The sequence below is a fragment of the Procambarus clarkii genome, chromosome 81 (assembly GCF_040958095.1).
Source record: "Procambarus clarkii isolate CNS0578487 chromosome 81, FALCON_Pclarkii_2.0, whole genome shotgun sequence".
NCBI classification, from domain to species: Eukaryota; Metazoa; Arthropoda; class Malacostraca; order Decapoda; family Cambaridae; genus Procambarus; species Procambarus clarkii.
In genome coordinates, this window is record NC_091230.1 from 24,723,968 (window position 1) to 24,741,834 (window position 17,867).

General features: G+C 46.2%; 1 protein-coding gene across 1 annotated transcript; it reads left to right on the forward strand.

Annotated features, from left to right (window-relative positions):
- The first annotated feature begins 5,679 nt into the window (after positions 1 to 5,679).
- On the forward strand, positions 5,680 to 15,834 carry LOC123773177 (tubulin alpha-1 chain). Its single transcript, XM_045766721.2, has 5 exons — positions 5,680 to 5,742; positions 10,867 to 11,089; positions 13,092 to 13,264; positions 13,690 to 13,818; positions 14,716 to 15,834. The coding sequence occupies exons 1-5, from the start codon at positions 5,740 to 5,742 to the stop codon at positions 15,535 to 15,537; spliced, it is 1,350 nt and encodes a 449-aa protein (XP_045622677.1). The 5' UTR covers positions 5,680 to 5,739; the 3' UTR covers positions 15,538 to 15,834.
- The last annotated feature ends 2,033 nt before the right edge of the window (positions 15,835 to 17,867 follow it).

A 17,867-nucleotide genomic window follows, 5' to 3' on the forward strand; every position in this document is an offset into this window, starting at 1 on the left:
CTGTCGTTGTCCAACTTGTCTATTCCACTTAGTAACTTTGTATTATATCTGATTCGGGCGTACTCACTACTGGTCCTTCAGTGCCTTTCACGCCGCTAGAGTGGACAGAGTAGCATGTTCCCTGCACTCTTTCCTTGCTCTTGAGTGCGGTGAACTCACGCGAGTCTCAGCTGGCTCGGTGAGGCAGCTGCACATTTGCAATGCTCTGAGTTGCATCATCTGTGGCGTGGGTTCGATTCCCGCACGAGGCAGAAACAAATGGGCAAAGTTTCTTTCACCCTGAATGCCCCTGTTACTTAGCAGTAAATAGGTACCTGGGAGTTAGTCAGCTGTCACGGGCTGCTTCCTGGGGGTGGAGGCCTGGTCGAGGACCTGGCCGCGGGGACACTAAAGCCCCGAAATCATCTCAAGATAACCATCTCGTTTATTATCTTGTAATTCCCTGTCGTGTTGAAGCTGTGATTGAGAGTCCTCCCACCTTCTTGGAGGTGAGTTGTGGTCTCTCACCCCACCCCGTACTTCCACCCCCCCCTCCCTCTTCTCGGTCTAAACCCCTTCCTTTACCTTCCCTACGTGTTGTGGGGGTGGGGTGGCGTGTTGTCTGAGGTTGTGAAATGTTTCCACAACCCTGAAATAGGGTTGTGGGGGACAATATGGTGGTGGGGGCTGGTGGAGTTGTGGAGGATGGTAGTGGGGGGAAAGGTCGTGGGTAAGCTGCTTGTGGGGGGGGGGGAGATGGTTGTGGGGAATATAGTGTGGTGAGGTAGTGGGGTTTTAATTTTGGCCAGAAGAGCGAATTTATTTGTCTTCTTGAGGTTATCTTGAGATGATTTCGGGGCTTTAGTGTCCCGGTCCTCGACCAGGCCTCCACCCCCAGGAAGCAGCCCGTGACAGCTGACTAACACCCAGGTACCTATTTACTGCTAGGTAACAGGGGCATTCAGAGTGAAAGAAACTTTGCCCATTTGTTTCTGCCTCGTGCGGGAATCGAACCCGCGCCACAGAATTACGAGTCCTGCGCGCTATCCACCAGGCTACGAGGCCCCCTGTCAGCGTGAAAGTAAACACCCCGCCCTCAGCTGCACGTGCAACAGCCCTCAACAGGAAGACTGCCCCGCTGGGGTGTTCATCCTGTCACTTGCACCCAGACGCAGCTTAACTGGTTTAAGCGAACATCTCAAGAAACAAGGAGATCCCCCCACCTCTAAACCTTCCAACTTTCGTTATCTCGCGAGCTCACAGTCACGATTTGTTTATTTTTTTAAACGATATCTGTATTCTGAGAAATATAGTGTTTTCCGTGACTTGAAGAATCTGAGTGAGCCAGGTTGCTGGCCATCTTGTCCCGTGGGCCACGGCGGCACCTTAGGGGTCACTATACCATCCTGAATCACCAAGGGGGAGTTGTAGCTAAGACGAATTCTGGCTCTTGAAGATTCACTTGTGAGAGAATCTTGTGAGAGGTTATGAGACCTAGTTCCATTAGCTTAACTCTCTTAGGTTAGATCTTCTTGCATAGCTTATGTTGTTGTTATAGATTCAGCTACTCGGGACAAGTTCCAAGTAGCACGGGCTATGGTGAGCCCGTAACTTACCTGGCACAGGAGCGAGGTAAGTAGCGCGGGCTATGGTGAGCCCGTAGTAGACTTACCTGGCACAGGAACGGGGCTGTAACTGGATATATGGCTCTCTGTCTTGTACGTCAGTCTTGTAGGGTAAGAGTGAGGTGGTGTGGGGTTGTGTAGGGTGGGGTAGTGTGGGGTGGGTGGAGGTTGAGTAAGGTGGGGTGGGGAGGGGTTGTGTGGGGTGGGGTTGTGTGGGGTGGGGTTGGTGAACTGGACACCGGCGGGTGTTGCCAACAGGTCTTCAATGGATCTCGTATTTCAGCTGGCCATGTGGCGCGCGAGATCAGCCGCCACAACCTCACCTAACCAATGTTTACACTCGCAACCCCTCAAACCCGGGACAGACTTCCAGTGGACAAGTATATTCGGGGAGTGGGGTCGGTGTGAGGGATCAGGTGAGGTGTGAGGAGGTCGTGAGGAAGACTGCTGTTGATAATGTGTTGTATATTTTAATGTGACAGGAACTGACTCCGCCACCTCTCTCTCTCTCTCTCTCTCTCTCTCTCTCTCTCTCTATCTCTCTCTCTCTCTCTCTCTCTCTCTCTCTCTCTCTCTCTCTCTCTCTCTCTCTCTCTCTCTCTCTCTCTCTCTCTCTCTCTCTCTCTCTCTCTCTCTCTCTCTCTCTCTCTCTCTCTCTCTCTCTCTCTCTCTCTCTCTCTCTCTCTCTCTCTCTCTCTCTCTCTCTCTCTCTCTCTCTCTCTCTCTCTCTCTCTCTCTCTCTCTCTCTCTCTCTCTCTCTCTCTCTCTCTCTCTCTCTCTTCTCTCTCTCTCTCTCTCTCTCTCTCTCTCTCTCTCTCTCTCTCTCTCTCTCTCTCTCTCTCTCTCTCTCTCTCTCTCTCTCTCTCTCTCTCTCTCTCTCTCTCTCTCTTTCTCTCTCTCTCTCTCTCTCTCTCTCTCTCTCTCTCTCTCTCTCTCTCTCTCTCTCTCTCTCTCTCTCTCTCTCTCTCTCTCTCTCTCTCTCTCTAACCCATATACATCCTCTTTATTCCCTTTATGTCCTCTTTAATCCCTGTATCTCCTCTTAAATAGAGTTATCTCCTCTTTAAACTCTTAAAACTCTTCAATCTCGACAGCTCTTTCACCTTGATCGGTGTGATGTTTTAGGTCGATTCCCGCCGGTAATATATCGATCGTTATTTAGGTCATATTTTAAGCAATATACTTATTAATGTTTTATTTATATTTAAATAATTATAAATAGTTTTACTATATGATCAATTTAAAATTTATATACAAATATATATTTATAATTTTGAAATATACAGGATGGCCCAAATGTTACTTCATCGTAATATTATTTTAATGACACAATCAAAATTAAACATTTAAATTTGAAAAAAATAACAAAATAAATAAAAACGCATATTAGACTCATTTTTTATTTTTATCATTTTACGTATTTTCATTAATTTTGTTATGGATTTCACATTTAATTTTTTACATATGATTGTCTTAATACAATAATATGGTCCAAATGAAATTTGGGCCAACTTTACAGTTACGGTTTTGTTATGAAGGTGGTGGAGGCCAAAACCGTCAGTATAGTACGTTTTAATTCGTTACACGACAAAGAGTACTGGGAACACGGGACACCACGAGCGTAGCTCTCATCCTGTAACTACACTTAGGTAATTACACACATACACACATTCCCAGGATGGAGCCCGTGGTAGCTGTTTAACTCCCAGGTGCCTGTTAACTGTTAGGTGAACAGGGGATCAGGTGAAATCAACTCTGACCCGTTTGTTTCTGCTTCAGCCAGAAATCGAACCCGGGGCTCTTAAAGGACTTCGATTCAAGAGCGCTGTCCGCTCCTCCGGCAGGATCTGTGTGTATGTGTCTCAGTGTGTCTCTGGGTCAGAGTTTATATGTGTATGAGTATGTATATTTATATATATATGTCTGAGCGTGTGTGCGAGGTGTCTGTCTGTCAAGCTGACGTATTTCCGCTAGGCTTCCTCCCTCGTGTGGCCAGCCTTTCCCGGGTAAAAGTTGACGGACCCGTCTCTTCGTATCCCACCTGATGGCGCCCTGATCTCTGCCGGCTCCAACACCTGTCAAATAACCCCGTCTCACAACACCTGCAAATGCCTCTCACAACACCTGTTAATACCTCTCATAACATCTAATCTACCCCATTGATCAACCACCCATTCTACTAAAAAAAAAAGACCCGTTGAAGGATTTTGACAGCAATCCAAATATTTGACTCAACTTTAGCCCTTGTGAACACAAATGTTGTTAAGAGGTATTTACGTTTAGTGGTTTATTATGCACCCCATACCTCCCCCTGGCGGTGCGTGGTTATAGAGGCACATATAATGGGGGAGTGGGGGGAGGAGGGGGTTAGGAACTGATACCCCCATAGTTTAGTCATCTAAGCCAGTCATCACGCGATATCATAACCTGTTATGGGTTATGGTTGATAACGTCGCCGTGTAAAGAGAGGCACTTCAGCAGGCCTCATAGACTTCTTCGTTGGTTGCTAAGGATATCATTAGTTTTTGTTTTGGGGGGATTGGGGGGAGATTGGGGAGATTGGGGGGTCTTAAACTATGTGAATCAGTCGGCCTCCACCTCCACCACCCACGTACATAATCCACACCCCTCTTAGAGTTTACCCGAGTTTACCTGAGAGCCACTAACACTAGTGACCTCGATGGGGACAGGAAGCCGGCGGCTTGTCGAAGGTCCCCTCCCTCCTATTTCATTTGATACTCTTTTCCAACTGTACTTTAAAACGTTAACAGAGTTTTCGGTATTTACATCTTCGGCGGGTAGGCGGTTCCTTGAGTTAATAACCCTGTGGGTGGAAAAAGTATCCCAGCCCCCTGTTCTCAGGGGATACATTACAGTCCTTACCCCTTACCCACCACCACCTCCCCCTTAGACCATCAATACTACCACCCCCCTTCTTACACCCCACCTGCAACACCTCCACACCCACCCACACACACACACACACACACACACACACACACACACACACACACACACACACACACACACACACACACACACACACTCTACTAAATTCTACTAAATTTTGGCGGACGATGCCAAAATTATGAGAAGGATTAAGACAGAAGAGGACTGTTTGAGGCTTCAAGAAGACCTAGACAAGCTGAAGGAATGGTCGAACAAATGGTTGTTAAGAGTTTAACCCAACCAAATGAAGATAGGTGTAGGGAGCAGGAGGCCAAATACAAGGTATCATCTGGGAGAGGAAATTCTTCAGGAGTCAGAGAAAGAAAAAGACTTGGGAGTTGATATCACGCCAGACCTGTCTCCTGCAGCACATATCAAGAGGATAACTTCAGCGGCATATGCCAGGCTGGCCAACATACGAACGGCATTCAGAAATTTGTGTAAAGAATCATTCAGAACTTTGTATACCACATATGTCAGGCCAATCTTGGAGTATGCAGCCCCAGCATGGAGTCCATATCTAGTCAAGGATAAGACTAAACTGGAAAAGGTTCAAAGATTTGCCACCAGACTAGTACCCGAGCTGAGAGGTATGTGCTACGGGGAGAGACTACGGGAATTAAACCTCATTTCGCTGGAAGACAGAAGAGTTAGGGGGGACATGATCACCACATTCAAGATTCTCAAGGGAATTGATAGGGTAGATAAAGACAGGCTATTTAACACAAGGGGCACACGCACTAGGGGACACAGGTGGAAACTGAGCGCCCAAATGAGCCTCAGAGATATTAGAAAGAACTTTTTTAGTGTCAGAGTGGTTGACAAATGGAATGTATTAGGAAGTGATGTGGTGGAGGCTGACTCCATACACAGTTTCAAGTGTAGATATGATAGAGCCCAATAGGCTCAGGAACCTGTACACCTGTTGATTGACGGTTGAGAGGCGGGACCAAAGAGCCAGAGCTCAACCCCCGCAAGCACAACTAGGTGAGTACACACCTACACCACCCAAGACCAAGGGGTGGGGGGGGTGAGAGGGAGGGGGAGGAGAAGGAGATCGGGGCATAGGTCACGTGACCAGCAGGGGGGGGGGGGGTGAGGGTATATATACGAGGGCAGGCGGGCACCGGCGCCCCAGTAAGCCCTACCCTTACCTACTGTCGACCACACTCGCACACTCCTCAACATGGTGAGTACAGGGCTGTTACCGGTGGTAGTTACCGGTGGCTGAGTGATAGTGGTAGTTTGTTCCGGGTAGAAGGATGTCGTGGTTGTTCAATTAGTACTGATTGCTCGGGGGTGGTTGTTCCTGGTAGTTGGTACCGGTAATTAGGGGGGGTGGTTGTTCCTGGTAGTTGGAGATAACTATTCTTCCTGGTGTCTGGAACTGGTAGCACGGGGTAGTGGCACATACATATGGGAATTAAACCTCACGTCGCTGGAAGACAGAAGAGTTAGTGGGGACATGATCACCACATACAAGATTCTCAAAGGAATTGATAGGGTAGATAAAGACAGGCTATTTAACACAAGGGGCAGACGCACTAGGGGACACAGGTGGAAATTGAGTGCCCAAATGAGCCATAGAGACATTAGAAAGAACTTTTTTCAGTGTCAGAGTGCTTGACAAATGGAATGCATTAGGAAGTGATGTGGTGGAGGCTGACTCAATACACAGTTTCAAATGTAGATATGATAGAGCCCAATAGGCTCAGGAACCTGTACACCTGTTGATTGACAGTTGAGAGGCGGGACCAAAGAGCCAGAGCTCAACCCCCGCAAACACAACTAGGTGAGTACACACACACACACACACACACACACACACGGACGCGAGGACACAGGAGGAAGCAGACAACACATATGCCTCAGAGACACAGAAAATACACATATGTGGTGAGAAGTGCAAACAAATCGAATAAACCTGCGGAGGAGGCGATGGAAGAACAGGTGTGAGAGAACACAAGAACACATCGTGCTGAACACGTGCACCAGGAGTCAGCTCGCACGCCTTGTAGCTGCCTAGGTAAGCACATGTAGGTATGCACACGTACACAGTGGTGCCAAACATCCAGAGACTGACAGCCGGAGGTCAAACTATTTATCCGTGATTAAAACCCGCGGCTATTCTGGCCTCTGACGACCCTCTGTACTGGTGTTGGGGTATTGGTGGTGATGTTCTCCTTCGCTAAATGACTGTTCAACCCAGCTCGCTCTGTGACCTTGATGGCTGTGAACTTCATTACCCTTCCAGTGCTACTGCCACACTGTTCTTTACCCGGTATGAACACATTAATACCGGTATCTATATGCAATGTTACACCATGCAAGTCGAACTAATGATGAAATAACGTTCAATAGTTATGTGTCTGTAAGCCGGTCGGCCGAGCGGTCAGTACGCTGGACTTGTGGTCCCGGGTTCGATCCCGGGCGCCGGCGAGAAACAATGGGCGGAGTTTCTTTCACCCTATGCCCCTGTTACCTAGCAGTAAAATAAGTACTTGGGTGTTAGTCAGCTGTCACGGGCTGCTTCCTGGGGGTGGAGGCCTGGTCGAGGACCGAGCCGCGGGGATACTAAAAAGCCCCGAAATCGTCTCAAGATAACCTCAAGATAGAAGAAGCCCACTGTTTGAGACTGTGGGGAGATGTCAGGCCTACTTAGTCAGACTATTCTTGGTAGACCCCCTCAGTCCCACCGACCAATGGAAAGCTCACAATGGATGATTCCCCTCAGTTAGACTGCCCTTGTAGACATGAGAACGTTAGAATTAAAGAAACTGCAGAAAGGCCTATTGACCCATAAGAAGCAGCCCCTCTTTATATCCAACTAAGATTATTAATAATATAAGTCTAACCTAGTGTTGAAACAATCAAGTGATCACCTTTCCATTGTGTTTCCCCGGCAATCTGTTCCACACATCTATGACCATGTAACCAAACCAGTATTTGCCCAGGTCTTTCCTAAATCTTAACTTATCCAATATTTGTCCACTGTTTCGTGTTACATTATGTGTTGATATATGTAATACCCTATTATTACCACCTACGTTGTGCCGTTTCATTCACATATACACTTCAGTTATGTCACGCCAAACTCTTCGTCATGTAGCTTCGAAGTCTGCTGACCGTGGCAGACTTAAAAGATTCCCTCCCACTAGGCAAACACTTTATGCTGTTCCCCCAAGAAAACTTTCATGATTATTATCCTCCAGGTAAACGTCTGCAGATAGATTCCTTGGATAAGCTTCCCCAGGTAGACTCTCATAAGGTAGGCTTCAGGAAGTAGTCTACCACTAGCAGACGCCCCGCGGTAACCTTATGATATATTTCCCCCCAAGGTAAACTCTTCCATGCATATGCCTCCAGGTAGATGTTTCTATTTAGATTGACTCCCCGGAGTGCACTCGTGAGGTAGCTGTCTCCAGGGACTTACTGTAGGTAGATACCAATGATCGACCGCCCTAGCAACACCCGGCGCAGCGGCCCAGCCCCAGAAGAGCTTGGTCGTCCCACACGAAGGGAGGTGGGTGGTGTTATCAGCGAGGTTGACTTAATACGGGATCAGGTCTGGCCCAGCGACCGTGAGACAACCTCCCCCCCACCCAACACCCCGCGCCTCTTACCCCCACCCCACTCCCAGCTCCCTCCACCAATACACAACCCTCCCCCCACCCCACTTTTGCAACTTTCTGCAAAACTCGTCCACACCACAAACCCCTCTCTTACCCCACAACTGCTGCGCCAACATCAGCAACACTCAGGGTAGACAGCGATAGCTATACAAGTGCTTGGGCAACTGGCATCGACATGACAGAAAACAATGACAAATTTTATTGAAAAACCACTTCTTATAGCGATGCTATACCACTGACAGATGTAACCAAAGCTCTGTTCCATAGTCTGTGGAACAGGGCAGCGCTAGAGTCTCACAGACTCACGCCTGATCTCACGTAATTCTGGAACGAGTCTCGGTGGATACATTTGTACTTTTTCTAGTTTCATCGTGAAATTGGGGACCCAAGACTGGGATGCTCACTGGGTTCCAGTCGACCTCTGCCTATTATCAATTCCAGTTGACTCAAAGCGCTCGAGTGGTAGAAACTCGACGCTGCCTCAGAGAAGCGTCCCTGCTGGCCCTCCAGAGATGGGACTAGGGGGAACGGGGTTGTTAGTTTGGGACTCTGGAAATTGCCGAACTAGACTGTTTCTAGTCTAGTTCTAGACCAGTCGAAGGTCGAGACGCTGGCAGGCCCGCCCACCTGAGGTCAGTAGGCTGACACCGAGGCCAGTAGGCTGACACCGAGGTCAGTAGGCTGACACCGAGGTCAGTAGGCTGACACCGAGGTCAGTAGGCTGACACCGAGGTCAGTAGGCTGACACCGAGGTCAGTAGGCTGACACCGAGGTCAGTAGGCTGACACCGAGGTCAGTAGGCTGACACCGAGGTCAGTAGGCTGACACCGAGGTCAGTAGGCTGACACCGAGGTCAGTAGGCTGACACCGAGGTCAGTAGGCTGACACCGAGGTCAGTAGGCTGACACCGAGGCCAGTAGGCTGACACCGAGGTCAGTAGGCTGACACCGAGGTCAGTAGGCTGACACCGAGGTCAGTAGGCTGACACCGAGGTCAGTAGGCTGACACCGAGGTCAGTAGGCTGACACCGAGGTCAGTAGGCTGACACCGAGGTCAGTAGGCTGACACCGAGGTCAGTTGGCTGACACCGAGGTCAGTTGGCTGACACCGAGGTGGACAAGGCTGGCAAGCGGTCAGTCAACAAGGTATAAAAGCTCGCAGCCTTTTAGTCACGTCGTGGTCAATGAGTCCCTGGTAATGGCCAGCAGTAAATATGTCAAGCAGGCAGAGAGTGGGGTAGTTAAACCGGCAGACAAGCAGCCAAGTAGTTTAGTCGGCAGACGAGTAGTCGGATAGTTAGCCGGCAGATAAATAGTTGTTAGATAAGAAAGATATTACCTAACAAGTAAACAGCCAGACAATTAAAAAAGCAGAAAGGCCTTTTTTGGTCAGCAGGTTGACAGACAGTTAAGCAGGCAGACAGAGGGCCTCGTCTGACAGGCAGACAGAGGCCTCGTCTGACAGGCAAATCAGTGAGGCCGCCACGACGCAGTCAGTCAGGACGGGAGGAACGAGAACTGGTTTGCTGCATTACCACACAGTCGCCTGGATGGTCTCCCTCTCCCAGTCCCCAGTTCCCTCTCCTCCTCACTCTCACCCCTTCCCTCTCCTCCTCACTCTCTCCCCTTCCCTCTCCTCCTACCTGCCTCTCCCTCCTCAGAGCCAGGTCTTCCTTACATGGCCAACATTAACCGTGCCGGAGGATACACTTGCTTGACTCCTTTCTACCTGCTCCCCCACCCCACCACCTCTCCTTCCTCTCTCAGTTACCTCCCTGTGCCCTCACTTTCTGTTTTCTACCTGTTAGGTAATCTCTCGTCCAGCTCCGTGACCTAAATTGCCCCAGCTCTGTTTCCCCAGTTTCGGTCTCCAGTTGGGGACAGTGACAATTAAGGGCTTTCTAGTCAAACAATGTGTAGTTTCGTGTGTAGTTTCAATGTGTAGTTAGAATGTCCATTATTCCTCTGATTTTTATTGTGGCCGCCAGAGGCGGGTAGTTTATTGTGCACCCTATACTCATTCTGTGATTTCTTGTCCTGCTTTATCCTAGTTATACATTCGTAGAATTCTTCTTGGAATTGGCTTGACGTAATTTGTATTTTCTGAGATGATGTTAGTTTTTTGTGTTCCAGGTTAGCATCAACTATCTCTTCTACTCTTTCATTGAAGAGTCTCCTGGCATCCCTACTGCTTATCTATCTTATCATCTCTGCCTTCTTGTGATACCCATAGTTCACATTAAACTTTTCTTGTCTCTTTACGTTGTTTGTCTTTCAAGATCTTGTACATTGCGATCATGTCTCAAACTTAGCAGGTCAATAGCTGTAGATGGTAAGTCAGACACAAAATATATGTTGTTGGGATTGTACACTGCCTCTCCATCTTCCCCCTCACTCTAATTTCTCCCCAGCGACACTGTTGTCAATAAGAGTGCCTTCTCTCCTGTGGCTACGGGCTCACCATAGTCCGTGCTACATGGACAATTCGTTTTGAGTAGCTAAATCTGAAACAACAACAACTCCTGTGGCCATTACGGGCTATTCATGCTCGTGTCACTTCTTGTGTGTGGCTTAATCTTCATTTATCTCTCTCTTACGGGCTCACCATAGCCCGTACTACATGTACACTTCGTTCTGAGTAGCTAAATCTAAAACAACAACATATCTCTCTCCCGTGTCCAGCGTGAGTGCATCAGTATCCACGTGGGTCAGGCCGGCGTGCAGATGGGCAACGCCTGCTGGGAGCTGTATTGCCTTGAGCATGGCATCCAGCCGGACGGGACCATGCCCTCGGACAAGTACGTCGGCGGCAGCGATGACTCCTTCAACACCTTCTTCAGCGAGACTGGCTCGGGGAAACACGTGCCCAGGGCGGTCTTCGTCGACCTGGAGCCGTCAGTAGTGGGTGAGTCGCTCAGCCCTCCACTCACTCTATTACGTGGCCTGGCTTGTCTATGTTGACCAGGCCACACACTTAGAAAGTGAAGGGACGACGACGTTTCGGTCCGTCCTGGACCATTCTCAAGTCGATTGTGATGATTGAAGGAGGAGAAGGCAGTAAATAGGCAGAAGAGAGGTACTGGTCAACTTATTTCAGCCACGTTATTGTGGTTCATCATCTGCATTGTTTTGATTATTTCTTGACATGTTTTTTATTTTTCGTTTCCAGGACCAGACGACAGGGCCAGTTCCTGCTCCTACATCCCATACATATGCGTCTGTCAAAAGCTACGGTTGATAGCTAATGATGTCATATTTTATTTTAATTAGGGTATGGCAAGTTAACTCTATCCTAGTGTCCGCAGAAGGTCTATAATCACGTTTGATAGGCTGGTCGGTATAATTAAACCATGTGTTATTTCAACCTCCGGATAAACCATATTTTGAATATTTGTAAATTCATCCTCTCCGAAAAAATGAAGACATTTCCTCGTAAGATTTAGCAAGACCAGGAAACATTTTCATAGACGGTAAATATCAGTATAGGCAGCCTACCCTAGTGTTGTGGGTAAATATATCACTGTCTAAGGTACTTGTTATATCGTTTCGCTCCTGATCTACCATAACCGAACCAAACCTATTACATTTTAATATTAATTTACCCATTGCATCCTAATATATACTTTATGGACCGTTTTTATGTTCACTTCAGACTACGATACAATTACAATGAAATTAAACAGTTTAGCAGCATATTGAAAAAAATAAAAACCGGTAGCTATTTACCGTGAGTTAAGTCGTTCTTTAATTGTTAACAAATTACAGAAGTCTATATTTTAACAATATTATCGCTGTTGATCTGCACAAATATGTAGAGAACGGGTGGTGTTTATTTGACAGAAAACGAAGCTGTGTTGCATTCCAAGATATACAATTCAATTTTATGATTTTCTTTTAACTTTGGTGTGGTTCCCGTTGTTGGGGACAGGAAGCCTGTACATAGTTTTATCAAATACCTCCTTAACCATTTACTGACCTTTCCCATCAAGGTCAATTATCAAGGAAAAGTGCCGACTATATAGCACTTGGAAAGGGTCAAGATAAGGATTTGGGATGAGACGGGGGGAAGGAATGGTGCCCAACCACTTGGGCTGGACGGTAGAGCGACGGTCTCGCTTCATTCAGGTTGGCGTTCAATCCCCGATAGTCCAATTGGTTGGGGACCATTCCTTCCCTCCGTCCCATTCCAAGTCCTTATTCTGATTCTTTCCAAGTGTTATATAGTCGTAATGGCTTGGCGCTTTTCCTTGATAATTCCCCTCCCTCCCTCCCCAGGATGTAGCCTACAACATTTGTCTAATTCTCGAGTACTGGTTTAGTGTTAAGTGAACAGAAGCATAAGTTGAACGGAAACATGCCCTTGTGGCGTGGTGATTAGCGATCGGGTCACACTCAAGTCCTGGGTTCAGTTCCCGAAGCCTCAGGCATGTATACATCGAGAGGTGCACCGTACCCAGCTTCTCAGTGTGTAAACTCAAGGTTTACTTTGGTAAGGAACTATGTTCAGGACGAAAGTATACTGGCTAGGCCATGAAGGAATTGTGGTGGCGTTAGTAACCCTCTAGAAATTGATAATGTAGCCCACCTTCAAATCAGTCCCCGCGGTAGGATAGAAACATTTGGTCAAATTTCCTTTCACTTGATACCTCTGTTCTTTTAGCAGTAAACTCCCAGCAGTACCTGGGAGTTAAGCAACTGTTGTGTGCTGCATCCTAGCAAGGGTCAGTAGTTGATCTAGGGAGATCTTGATAAGCTGCCCTCACAACGGGCATTGAAATACTTAGCATAATTGTCTTCAAATATTGTTCTACTATTAACCCTACCTTTGAATTGAACTCCTTGGGGAAGGGGTGGTGCCTCACTACGATATGAACTGCGTGTTATAACCTTGGCCTCTCCCGGTGCAGACGAGGTCCGGATCGGGGTATACCGGTACCTCTTCCACCCGGAACAGCTCATCACGGGCAAGGAGGACGCCGCCAACAACTACGCCCGCGGACACTACACCATCGGCAAGGAGATCGTCGACCTGGTGTTGGACCGCGTCCGCAAGCTGGCCGACCAGTGTACTGGGCTACAGGTGAGGGAAAGATTGAAAGTTTCCAGTGAGTGAGTGTAAATCAAGAAATAAAACTTGTAACAACATATAAGTTGTTTCATAATTCTTAAATTTTTACTTTTGCTTAGGCTTGCAAACTTGATCCATCTGTCATACAGTCGTGGAAAGAGATACAGCTATTAATCTGAGATACTCTGTATTTACCTCACAGTGTCTACGAGTAAGTGAGGTCTAGCTCTTTATGTCCCGCCTGCTAGCCTTGTTGAACCTATTGCGTTATATATTAACTTTTCTAACATTCGAATACTTTGTCAAACAAATGTGTGTTTTCTCACCTGTAGATATTTTCAGGTTATCATCTCCAGGTCCTGGGCTCCGACCTCAGCATTGTATGTAACTTAATGCACATCAAACACCATGTATGTATAATACGTCCAATTCGGCAGGGTTTTCTCATCTTCCACTCGTTCGGTGGTGGCACGGGCTCTGGCTTCACCTCCCTGCTCATGGAGAGGCTGTCGGTCGACTACGGCAAGAAGAGTAAACTGGAATTCGCCATATACCCGGCCCCGCAGGTCTGCCAACTGTAGTTACACTGATTTACACGTTTTTTATATATAACATGATGATACTGACATTAAAAAAATTACTTTTAATTCCATGGTGGTGGGGTTGTTAGGTAGGTGGCAGTATTTTCCATTTTCAAGGACATTACATTAGGCTGCAGTTACACTTTTCATATCTGTGTACATTGTCTGCGGTATGCTGTAATTATTTTTTATTTATGAAAAATTTATGTGTATGACATTAGCCACTACTGAAATCATCTAATTTCAATCTGCAATGCTGAACTTCCAATCGTATGATATAGGTTTGATAGCCTAGCGCGCCAGCCATCGTACTAGGCTATGCTCGTTTGCGTGTGTTTTTAATATTTCTGGGTTTTAAAACAAAATATATTATCTCTCCCGGTTTTGCTCTACCTAATCAGCCTAAAATTCCAGGGAAAAGAATTTATAATTAGGACATTAGCTTAAAAAGTTTGCTAATTTTCAAGTGGGGTAGATATTTATCAGCTTAACCATCTCTATTTAGACGTCTGATGGATCATATGGAGGTGTTACCAGTGATGAAGGCTTCATCATCATCTCTACTATAATATACTGTCTTACTGATTTAATTTTAAAATTATTTTTAATTTTTTAATTTTGAATTTCATGCCTTGCATTCGGCTATTAAACTACCTCAGACTGTTTTTTTTCAATTTTAATATATATTTAACAAGTATACATTAATATATTTATAAATTTAAGGTTATAAATTATTTATTTTGTTTATTTCTGATCATTAGAAGCTTCAACGTAATTTTGTAAAGAATAATTTTCCCATGATTAATTAAGAACAGCGTAAGAACGAACCACATTTTGCAGTGTTCCAAAATCTGGTTATAATCTATCGTGTATCGTGAACAGGTGGCAACAGCTGTGGTCGAGCCCTACAACTCTATCCTGACAACTCACACCACACTGGAGCACTCCGACTGTGCCTTCATGGTGGACAACGAGGCTATCTATGACATCTGCCGCAGGAACCTTGACATTGAGCGGCCTACCTACACCAACCTTAACCGCCTTATCGGCCAGATTGTCTCCTCCATTACCGCATCCCTCAGGTTCGACGGCGCCCTCAATGTCGATCTAACCGAGTTCCAGACTAACTTAGTGCCATACCCCCGTATCCACTTTCCTCTTGTGACCTACGCTCCGGTCATCTCCGCCGAGAAGGCCTACCACGAGCAGCTGTCTGTAGCTGAGATCACCAACGCCTGCTTCGAGCCCGCCAATCAGATGGTGAAGTGTGACCCCCGCCATGGCAAGTACATGGCCTGTTGTCTCCTCTTCCGTGGGGACGTGGTGCCCAAAGACGTCAACGCTGCCATCGCTTCCATCAAAACCAAACGTACCATCCAGTTCGTGGACTGGTGCCCCACAGGCTTCAAGGTGGGCATCAACTACCAGCCTCCCACTGTAGTGCCCGGCGGGGACCTGGCCAAGGTGTCACGTGCTGTCTGTATGCTCTCCAACACCACCGCCATCGCTGAGGCTTGGGCTCGCCTCGACCACAAGTTCGACTTGATGTATGCCAAGCGAGCCTTTGTCCACTGGTACGTCGGGGAAGGCATGGAAGAGGGCGAGTTTACTGAGGCCCGTGAGGACCTGGCCGCCCTTGAGAAGGACTATGAAGAGGTCGGCATGGACTCTGCCGAGGAAGAGGTCGACGAGAATGAATATTAAACTCAGGAAGAACAGCACGTGAAATGCGACCGCCATCACATCATTTCCTATACCTGAACTTCAAGAGCACCTTGACCCTGACCCAAAAGCCTGAGGATGAGAGAAGGAGATAATAGCTGTTGTGTTCGCTGTTGGTGGCCTCGACGCTTCACCGCTCAACTACAAAAGCCTTCAATAACTTTTGTGATCAAATTATTAAAAATAGTCGCAATCTGTTGCTCAGTAAATGTTGCTGCTACGGCAACATCTCACTGATATATGTGTGAACCTTTCTTCCAATAAAAGTTGTGACGTAAACGTTCCTTATGATAGCAGAGAATGCACATTGTCTAAGAGACAGACCAGTACGGTAAGAAATACCCATATGTTCACAAATACGGTGTTTTAGGTTTCATGAGGCTTTTCCCGCATATCTACGCTACTTTTCGAACATTTAAACAGATAAACCAACACCAGATCTGAGTTCAAAGGGGTAATGGAACTCTACGTTTTAAATAGTTTCCAATGGTGTTATTGTTAGTAAACTTGTGGGTATGTCGAAGAATATTCCTAAGATCTTTCCAAATATAATGAATTATAGTACCTAAATATGGAAATTTGACAATACTGTATGTCCTTGGAGACTGAGAATCTCAATAGTAAATTTAAATTTGAATTCTATAAAATATCTTGCTAGGAATCTTATTTTCTTACGTTTTTATATATAACTCTACATATAAATATAACAGAAAGACTATATTAATTTATATTTGAAAAAGTACCGTTTTTTATGAATGAGGTCGAATGCACCTCTGGGGGGACACCTGCAGCTAGAACGAGCGTGGCTTTAGGATTTGTTGAATTATAAGACATTAATGTTTGTCTTTGCTTTCGAATTTATATTTTAAAGATTATTATTTCAAAATACAACATTCATTTCTGCCTTTCTGATAATTGGAAACTCGATAATTTAAAACACAAACTTGCTCAGTAAGGGAGGTAAACAAAGGAGCATTTGACGTCAAAACTTATAAAGTTGCGCATTATCAACAAGTCAAATTACAATCTTATTCCACATTTAAAAATAGCTGTATTATATTGTTAAATAATTTAGTATATAATGATAAACAAGATAACTTGTTCTCAAAATGTAGAGACTATAATGACATCAATGTCGAGGCTTGTGTAGACTTGAATGTGAGTGGACGGAAGGCAGTGCTCTTGTGTGCATTGTTTCGTGACCTCATTCGCTCGTTAAAAGCCAGTAACACAGCAGGTCAAGTGCCAGATGGTGTGCGCGGCAGCTCTCTGCGTCTGGTAAGTGATATATTGCAGTCTGTGGTGGCGAGTGGTATCAGAAATATACACGCGTTTGTTGAGCCGAGTTCCATTACTTTGTCTCTAATTAGATTTTTCATCATCTGCTTAAAATCTGAATAAATTGTAATGTGTTACTTTGTGTAACATTTCTGATGGTGTCATTTATTTACGTAAGGATAATTTCGACACAGATACTTTAGATACACAGATACTATTGGACATAGATAAGGACTATAATAAACTGGAATACGACCAAGTCGTATTTTCACCGGGAATACGACCCGCCAAATCGTTTAACAACCTACATGGTGTAAATACCTCTTCACCCATTCACTGCTGGGTGAACAGAGGTGAACAGTTAAGGATTGGCGCCCAGTCAATCCTCCCAGGACCCACTCGTGAAGTGCGGGGCAAGTGTCTTACGACTGCACCACAGTTACTGCATAATATATCCTATCTTTAGCCCCCGTCTGATCCTGGATATATGGAGCTCCTAACCCCCCCCCCCCCCACCAGATCCCGGATGAATACTGTTCTTGACCAACACCAGATCATGGATATATCCTATCTTTCCAAAAGGAAAACCTCCTCCATTGGATTCCATTATTCTCGTAACGAAATTGTCTTACCCCAGATCTCTCAACACACATGGTTTTTGTTTACACTGGTCCATTTTCTGTAATTTTTGCAGGTATAACTAATGAAAATGTGCCACACATTTTCTGAGAGAAAAAAGGGGTATTCACCTTGTTGTGTTCGCGGGGGTTGAGCTTTGCTCTTTCGGCCCGCCTCTCAACTGTCAATCAACTGTTTACTAACTACTTTTTTCACCCTAGGAAGCAGCCCGTGACAGCTGACTAACTCCCAGGTACCTATTTACTACAAGGTAACAGGAGCATTCAGGGTGAATGAAACTTTGTCCATTTGTTTCTGCCTGGGGCGGGAATCGAGCCCGCGCCACAGAATTACGAGTCCTGCGCGCTATCCACTAGGCCACCAGGCCCTAGGTGTCGTTTTATCCAAACTCATGC

Bases quoted from the DNA above. Each gene is read 5' to 3' on its own strand.
- LOC123773177 (XM_045766721.2), top strand. The intron at 13,265-13,689 runs GTGAGGGAAAGA...CCAATTCGGCAG, and splicing joins ACCAGTGTACTGGGCTACAG to GGTTTTCTCATCTTCCACTC. The intron at 13,819-14,715 runs GTCTGCCAACTG...TATCGTGAACAG, and splicing joins CCATATACCCGGCCCCGCAG to GTGGCAACAGCTGTGGTCGA.